This window comes from Nicotiana attenuata, chromosome 6 (genome assembly GCF_001879085.1).
Source record: "Nicotiana attenuata strain UT chromosome 6, NIATTr2, whole genome shotgun sequence".
Classification (NCBI taxonomy): Eukaryota; Viridiplantae; Streptophyta; class Magnoliopsida; order Solanales; family Solanaceae; genus Nicotiana; species Nicotiana attenuata.
The window spans coordinates 22,201,348-22,210,687 of NC_031994.1; the positions used below are offsets into that span (position 1 = coordinate 22,201,348).

Genomic DNA, 9,340 nt, shown 5'->3' on the forward strand with positions numbered 1-9,340 from the left:
CAATATCAATAACCAACAACATCCCGGCAAGGGAATGAATCATTAACTCTTTTCTTTCTTTCACTTTCATCTCATAGTTCACATTATCACTTGAGCCAATGCTCCAAAGAGTTACTTATCTCATATACCTTCACAATTTGTATTTCAACCCGAGCTAATACTCCACTAAGTTTCAAGATCACAATTTCTTTAACAAGGTCTTTACAACATATAGAAGTCATCATTTAAGCATGGAAGGCATAACAACAACCAAAGTATTCGCAAATAAGGACTCACGGTCATGCTAGACACCAATGTATAAATACTCGTCACCATGCCTATACATCGTACTCGACAATTAGCAAGTTACAAATAAAACTTAACTCCTATTCCCTCAAGCTAGGGTTAAATCAAACACTTACCTCAAAGCCTTGAATTCCACTCAATCCTCAACAATCGCTTTGCCCCGCGATTCCACCTCCAATTTGCTCGAATCTAGTCACAAATTGCTCAATTACTTTAATAAACACTAAATGAATCAATTTGAAAGCATAAAAATGAATTTCCCAAGTTTTTCCCAAAAATTCTAAAATTGCCCCCGGGCCCACGTGGTCAAAACCGAGGTTCGAACCAAAACCCGGTTACCCATTCCCCCACGAACTCAAATATGTAATTTGTTTTGAAATCGGACCTCAAATCGAAGTCCAAATCCCCAATTTTTAGAAAACCTAGCTTCTACCCAAAACCCCCAATTTCACCCATGAAAATCCTTGATTTTAAGTGGAAAACATGTTAAATGATGTTAAAGATTGAAAGAATTGAGTAAAAATCGACTTGCAAATGATTTGGGATGAAGTTTGTTCTTGAAAAATCGCCTATGGTGTTTGGGTTTTGAAAGAATGGTGAAAAGTGATGAAAATTCGACTAAGTATAAAATTTGCCGGGCCTCGGATATGGGAATTGCGAACTCCGACCTGCTAACTTGGGAATTGCGAAGTCAAGTTCGCATTTGCGAACACTGTGCACAATGCCGGACTTCGCATTTGCGAAAAGATGATCGCATTTGCGATCAAACACCCTCCGCATTTGCGAGCACCATGATCGCATTTGCGACCAGTGCCCGGAATTCCCATGTTCGCATTTGCGAGCAAATGAATCGTATTTGCGATCCTATGCCCAGTCCCCAGTCTTCGCAATTGCGACTCAAAGCTCGCATTTGCAAGCTCGCAATTGCGGGTCTCCTCTTCGCATTTGCGAAAATCACAGAAGCCAAAATACCAGATCTTTACCAGTTCAAAAATGCAATGCGTGGCCTATCCAAAACTCACCCGAGCCCTCGGGGCTCCAAACCAACTATACACACAACCTCAAAAACATCCTACGGACTTACTCGTGCGATCAAATCGCAAAAATAACATTAAAAACAACGGATCAAGCCTCAAAACTCATGTTTTCTTCCAAATTTTCATAAAACATCAGTTTTTCCATTTTAAGTCCGATACACGTCAAACGACGTCCGATTTCAACCAAACTTTACAGAAAGCGCTTAAACCATATACAAGACTTGTACCGGGCGCCGGAACCAAAATACGGGCCCGATACCACGGTCTTTTAATCAAATTTTATTTTTATTTTCCTTAATCATTTCCAGAAAATAATTTCACACAAAAATTTATTTCTCGGGCTTGGGACCTCGAAATTCGATTCCGGGCATACGCCCAAGTCCCATATTTTTCTACGGACCCTCCGAGACCGTCAAATCACGGGTCCGGGTCCGTTTACCCAAAATGTTGACCGAAGTTAAATATATTCATATTAATATCAAAATTTAGCATTTTTCACGCATAATTCATATTTAAGTTTTCCGGCTACACGCCCGGACTGCGCACGCAAATGAAGGCAACCCTGAATGAGGTTTTCGAGGCCTTGAAAGCACGGAATAAATGAGAAAACAGGTGATGACCGTTTGGGTCGTCACACAATTTCAGATCCGATTTTCCATCTACTCAATACAAAAAGTGGTAGTTACTACTTGTCAAAGGGATATCGTGATTCAAGGCTCTCTGTTGTACTACTTTTCTCTTGGAATTTTAGGGTAGAACTTTTTTATTGGGTTTATTTAATATTAGAATCTGAGTTTTCTTTTCTATTTTAAATTTTATTAGGTCTGAGCACAGTGAAAAGTAAGCACATATTTTTTGTTTTAATAAAGTCAACTAATTGGTACCTAATTTGTTAAATACTTCATTCCAAATTTAAATGCAGTTGTCCATTTTATCTTACATGAACAAAGACAATAAGATCCACCAAGAGTTCTCGCCAACCATGATGGATGTTGCCGAGGGGAGCAAACGCAAAATTGAACCTCCTGGCTTGGAGGGAAGAGAAGCTCAAGAGACAACTAACAAAGACAATGCTTCCCACTACAAGCTGTGCTCGAAAATAAAGACTCCTCCTTTGAAAAAGTAATTGTAAGGTTTTGAACTTTTTAATTAAGTTGTTGTTATTTTATCTGCTCATATAATTAATTTTAAGATGTTATTAATATGATAGTTTTAAAAAATAGCTCTAACACATGTGTACTACGTACGCTGTATTTGTGAGACCTTGAATTCGTTTTCTTACACATTTTTCAATTTGGCTCCAAGTATTCATTTCTCTGTTTTTCAATTTATGTGAGTTTTTTTACTTTTTTTTCTTTACTTAATCACCCTGCTTCTTCCATGCCTCACTTTATTCGAATTGCTCCATAGTGGTTACTGTTTGTATATGGCCTCTACTGAATCTATGGTTTCTGGTAAGAATTATTACATTTTCTTTTCTTTGTCTGTTGCTAGATTTTAGAAATTTCAGCAGTCTCTATTTTGAGCCGTAAATTCCTCCTTAAATGTTAATGAAAATATGTGCAATTTGGGTCCTTTCGGCGGGGGGAGTATTTCTGATAGGTTTAGTGTTTCTCAATTCTTTCTTTGATTTTAGCATTTGTTTCTTGGTTATGAGAATTTAATGGATATTTGTTATTTTTTCTACGAAAAAGGGCCTAAACTGTCCCTCTATTATATGAAATAGGATAGGCTAGCCCTCTGGTAAAAGTTGGTCCCTTGTCTTCCCTTGCTGTCTACAAATGGACTCATATACGTCCTTCCCCACTAGCGGGAGATACTATAATCTGCGTGGAATTACATTTGGCTTCTTAAACATCCCAAATGTAATGTAAAATGCCACATGAATTTAAATCGATGTACAGCATATTTACTTAATTTCACTTGATCTCTTAGTTGAAGCTACATTTTGCTGCTGTTTTGGGATGCATTTGAAGGCATTTTGCTGCTATTTTTGGATGTGGTTAAAGCCACAGTTGTGTTGCTGCTTTCTGCCTGCGGTTAAAGCTAATCTTTTGATGGTGTGATATTAGGTTAGTTTATCTATTTACTAATCTGTCTATGATACTACCCCATCTCCCATATTAGTCAGTTAACTCATTCTCCATGGTTTATTAACATGTCAATACAGAATGATTTAAGAAAAAATCACCATGTCTTCCTCATTACTATATCACCTTCATATTTTGCTTAGTACTAAGTACTTTTTATATTGAATGCAAGCCAAGCTTATCTGTAGTGTCAAGAGATCAAAATAATGGATGTGATATCTTTTTGGTGTCAGCCTTGAGTTCTAAGGAAACAGTCAAACATGCTATGAGCACTGAAGCTTAAAAGCCACAAAAAAAAGGATGTAAATCCCAGAAGTGATTGACCAAGAAACAAATCCAGTTTAAGAAGTAATTGCGAAGCCTTTTACTGTAGAAGATAATTCTAATCTATAAAAACATGTATCTTCATTTTGCTACCAACAAGAAACTAATTCAGTGGCTTCAAGCTGAGGGAAGACAACACACTGATAAATGGAGGTATCACGGATTCACCTTTTAATGGCATCTAATACTTTCTTAGACCTTAGAAGTGAGCATCCGTTAATTACCAATTTCAATAAGGGGTCGTCGAATGGTATGCAACAGAAATAGCAACTTACCTAACTTGCAGGGGCTTTGTTGAGCCAAGTATTCTAGAACCCTGCTAAAGGTCACCTTTGTGCACCCAAAACCATGAGCACTACCTTGGACCATCCAATTCAACAGAAAGATGAATACACATTTACTTTTCCCATAATTATCAAAGGGGATAATACAATTGTATGCAACATAAGTTTAGGGCCAAAGCATGGAGTTTTTCAGTTGTTTAACTTTGATAATGTTGCTAAGTTATGTCAAGACAAAGTTTTGCCTTTGGAATATACGTGAAGATGGAATTTGTCAACGGTCTACCTGTTGAATCAGGATGTGGTTTGCATTACAATTGAGATTAATTAATAGGCCTATAAGATGATGTCTCTCTAAATTTTGCTGTTTCTTTTTTCTTAGGTGTGTGTTTCATCATCCTTTTTATTAAAAGAGTTTGTTCTTTAATGAAAATTGACGTGCTTTGCCTTAGGATATTGTATCATTAACAATTGTTTGATCAATAATGGTGTAACAGAAGGCCTATTTATATTAATCTTGTAGGGAGGCATCATTCCACGCTGAAAAAGTGCTTTAGAAAAAATCGGTTGCATTGATATTACCCTAAAACTTAATTCATTATGTTATATAGGTACTGAAACTTGATCTTTTTCTGTNATCAAGTAAAAAGAATGTTATAGATTAAAGAAAATGAGTGAGAAATTACTTACAATCGATTTGGAAGAGTACTTGTCTTTGAAAAATCGCCCAAAGGTGTTTAGGTTTTGAAAAGGTTGTAAAAATGGTTGAAATCCCGTATGAAATTCATTTTAGCAGGTCTCTGATGTCGCAATTGTGACCAGGGTTTGCAATTGCGAACCCTTCAAAAACTAGTTTTTTTTTGCATTTGCGATGGGAATGTCGCATTTGCGACAACTGGCACATATAGAAGACTTCGCATTTGCGAAGGGTACCTTGCATTTGCGAGGTAGTGATGGTTCTGGGCTTTTCGCATTTGCGACATAATACTCGCATTTGTGAGCCAGGCTTCGGAATTGCGGAGCCTGCAGACCTGCAACATGCCAGCAATTCCCTAAGTCCAAATTTCGCTCCGTGGCCTATCCAAAACTCACCCGAGCCCTCGGGGCTCCACACCAAACATGCACACCAACCTAAAAACATCATACGGACTTGCTGTGCAATCAAATCATTAAAATAACCTCAACAACTACGAATTAAACCCCAAATTCATGAAATCATTCAAGAACACCAAAATTTCCAATTTCTCAACTTTAAGTCCGTTTTATACCAAACCAATTCCGATCTTTACCAAAATTTTCAGATTCAACCAAAATATTATTTCAAACTTGTACCGGGCTCCGGAACCAAAATACGGGCCCGATACCATCAAATTCAAACATATTTCATTTCCAAAAACTCATATATATTCCAGAAAATAATTTTCTTTAAAAATTCATTTCTCGGGCTTGGGACCTCGGAATTCGATTCCGGGCATACGTCCAAGTCCCATATTTTTCTACGGATCCTCCGGGACCGTCAAATTACGGGTTCGGGTCCGTTTACCCAAAATATTGACCGAAGTCAACCTAAATTCATTTTAAAGGCAGAATTTATTATTTTTGTACAGATTTTTACATAATAGCTTTCCGGATACACGCCCGGACTGTGCAAGCAAATCGAGGTGAGACAAAAAGGAGGTTTTAAGGCCTCGGAACACAGAATTTATTTCTAAAATAAGTGATGACCTTTTGGGTCATCACAGTGTTCAATTAATGGATTACTCGATATGGAAGCTGAGGTTATGCAAAAAGGATAACGAAAAGAGACAATATTTCTTGTCATGAATTTTATTGTTACCCACTTCAAATAAGAGATGATGAAAATATATTTTTACATGCTGGAAGATTGTTTCAATAATATATTGTGGATGAATGGATAAAACTTAAAAGCTAAAGATTAGACTATGCTACTTTTAATCAGGATTTATTCAGAGTTGATGTATTGGGTGGGCTCTTAGCTATTCTACGATGTGGGAAAAGAGAAGCTTCACAGGTTGGAAAACAAAAAATACTCCCACTTAGCTTTACAGGAGGCCCAAGAGATATGCGTCGAAGGTATATGGATGCTATTGCATTAGTGCAACGGTTTGGAAAACCAGATATATTTTTGACTATGACGTGTAATCCTTCTTGGCCTGAAATAAAAAAAAAACCTTCTGACGATAGATGATACACAAAATAGACCCGATTTAGTTAGTCGAGTATTTTGAGCAAAACTAAAAGAGTTGAAAAAGGATATTCTCAAAACACAAATATTTGGTAAAGTCGCAGCATTTATGTATACAGTGGAATTCAAAAAGCGGGGACTTTCACATGCTCATTTTCTTATAATACTTGATGAAAAATATAAATTATTAACTCCTGAAGCATATGATCGATTTGTATGTGCTGAATTACCGGATAAAAAAGAAAATCCTACACTATATTCACTTGTTATAGATCATATGATGCACGGTCAATGCGGAGAATCAAATCCAACAAATTCTTGCATGAAAAAAAAGGTCATTGTAAATTTAAGTATCCATAAGAGTTTGGAAAACAAACAACTAAAGGAAAAAATTCGTATCCAATTTATCGAAGACGAAACACAGGAAGGAAAGTGCAAATAAGAGGACGCCTTCTTGAGAATTCATGGGTTGTTCCTCATAATCCATATTTACTTTGTAAGTTTAACTGTCATATGAATGTAGAGATTTGCTCTGATATTAAAGTTGTTAAGTACATTTATAAGTATATTTGCAAAGGACATGATAAAATTATATTTGATATACATGCTAATGATACAAACATAGAGATAGATGAAATAAAGGAATACCAATCTGCTAGGTGGGTGTCACCACCTGAGGCTGCATGGCGTATATTTGCTTTCCCTATTAGTGAAATATTTTCAAATATATTTCATCTTCAGATACATCTTGATGGACAACAACTTGTTTCTTTCAAGAATACGGACAATATTAGTAAAATTGTGAACAATCCTATGGTTAAAAAAATAATGTTAACTGAGTTTTTTTTAATGAATTGAGAAAAAAAAGATGCTATGGACTTAAATATATTATATCGAGAATTTTCAGAATACTTTGTATGGTCAACAACAGATAAAACATGGACACGTCGTCAACGAGGAAGTGCTATTGGTCGTGTGGTGACATGTCATCCAACTGAAGGGGAAATATACTATCTTAGACTGCTTCTGATGAATGTGAGAGGACCAAAATCATATGAAGATTTGCGAACTGTAAATGGAGTACAATGTAAAACATTTAGAGAAGCTGCAGAAAAAAGAGGATTATTACTTTGTGATAATAATTTGGTAGAATGTATGTCTGAAGCTGTAAGTTATCAAATGTCGTCCAGTTTAAGATAATTTTTTGCTATGTTATTAATATATTGTAATCATACTAATTAAAGAGAACTATGGAAAAAATTTGAAAACCCAATGTCTGAAGATTTCAAAAAAAATTCGAATATAGATACAAGAGAAATCTGTTACAAAGTGTTAAACCATATTAACAATATTCTTCATTCAATGGGCCGTGATATTAATGAATTTGAACTAATATCAGAAATAATAAAGCCATCTGCAACAGCAAAAGAAGCTAAAGATGTTCATTTCGAAAGAAACATCATTGTTAGCGAACAAGATTTAATGTTAGAAAATAAATTAAACATTGATCAAAGAAGAGCTTACAATATGATTCTTGACAGAATATTTTCAAATAGACCAGGGGCATTCTTTATTGACGGCCCCGGTGGAACTGGTAAAAGCTTTTTATATCGTGCTTTATTAGCTACTGTGAGGCACAAAGGCTTTATAGCTTTAGCAACTGCAAGTTCCGGTGTTGCCGCTTCACTTCTTCCTGGAGGTCGAACTGCTCATTCCTGCTTTAAAATTCCCATTGATGTTAATGAGAATTTCAGCTGCAATAGTAGTAAGCAAAGTTCATTAGCATCTTTAATACGAGATGCAAAACTAATTGTATGGGATAAAATTTCAGTGGCAAAAAAGGAAACGGTAGAAGCAATCGATTTGCTTTTAAGAGATCTAATGGAAACTAATATAATATTTGGTGGAAAGGTAGTTGTCTTCAGTGGTAATTTTAGACAAACTCTTCCCGTAGTTCGTAGTGGAAAAAAGGAAGATTTTATTCGTGAAAGTTTATTGTGCTCTGAAATTTGGAATCAACTTGAAAAACTACAACTATCAGAGAATATGCGTGCGAAAACAGATCCTGCTTTTTGTGAATATTTAATGAGAATTGGTGATGAAAAAGAAAGATAAAATGCCTATGGAAAAATTGAAATTCCTCATTCTCTCATTATTCCTTTTACTTCTGAAAAAGAATCGTTGAATATGCTCTTCCGAGTTACTTATCCTGATTTATACAAATATCATTCAAATGCTTCTCTCATTATTCCAATAACTCTGTGAATGATTTAGTTCTTTCCTTGAGATTAACAGAATTTGTTGCCCTGATGATATATTAAGGGAACATTTTGTTCAGAATAAAACTGGCTTTTTAGTTATTTGAATTAGTTTTAGTATAATACAAAAAGCTACAATTTCATAAAAAGGAGATTAGCTTGTTATGAAAATGAAAGATTTTCAACTTGGACGCTAACCGATTCAAAAGACCAATTCTTCCCAAGCTTCGCAATTTTCCAAACATTGCAGAAATGTTAAGTGCAGTTTGACTCTCTGTCATTGTCCATTGTATGTGGACATCCTTTTTTTGTCTAAGCTAGATATTTGTTATTGTTCACAGTTTCATATTGACCTCCTAAGCTTAAAGTATATGTGATGTAGCTTGGATACTTGATTTATGTGATTGCAAAGTAAAATATTTCGTTCTTTGTTTCCCTAAGCACTTGACTTCTTTTGATTTTGCAACTTAAATATTTGGGAGATTTTATTTATATGGCAGGTATTTTACTTTTTCAATTTTTGTGTCTTCATGTTTGTGACTTCTGAATTTATATTACCTTGTAAATAAAGAATGTCTTACATTTGAGGTTTATTTTATAGTCCAAGTTCAAATTTAGCTATCAATTTTTGTTACATTTACTTAACTTCCTTGCTACGAGAGTATGTTGGTTGAAAGTAATGACCAATTATATCAGAATATATAAATCATCAATATTATGAATTGTTGTCATCTCATGCTCATTTCATAATTCTTCTATATGCTTCAAGTTTTGGGTTTGTGAATCATTTTACAAGTTCCCACGGGAGAGCCTGGTAGCAAATATTGTATTTTCTTCATGAGGCTTCAATATAGTATTT

General features: G+C 35.2%; 1 protein-coding gene across 1 annotated transcript; it reads left to right on the forward strand.

The window, feature by feature from the left end:
- LOC109227688 (ATP-dependent DNA helicase PIF4-like) lies at positions 7,586 to 8,338 on the forward strand. The gene has a single exon (XM_019392885.1). The coding sequence runs from the start codon at positions 7,586 to 7,588 to the stop codon at positions 8,336 to 8,338; it is 753 nt and encodes a 250-aa protein (XP_019248430.1).

Bases quoted from the DNA above. Each gene is read 5' to 3' on its own strand.
- LOC109227688 (XM_019392885.1), top strand. From the start codon at position 7,586: ATGGGCCGTGATATTAATGAATTTGAACTAATATCAGAAATAATAAAG.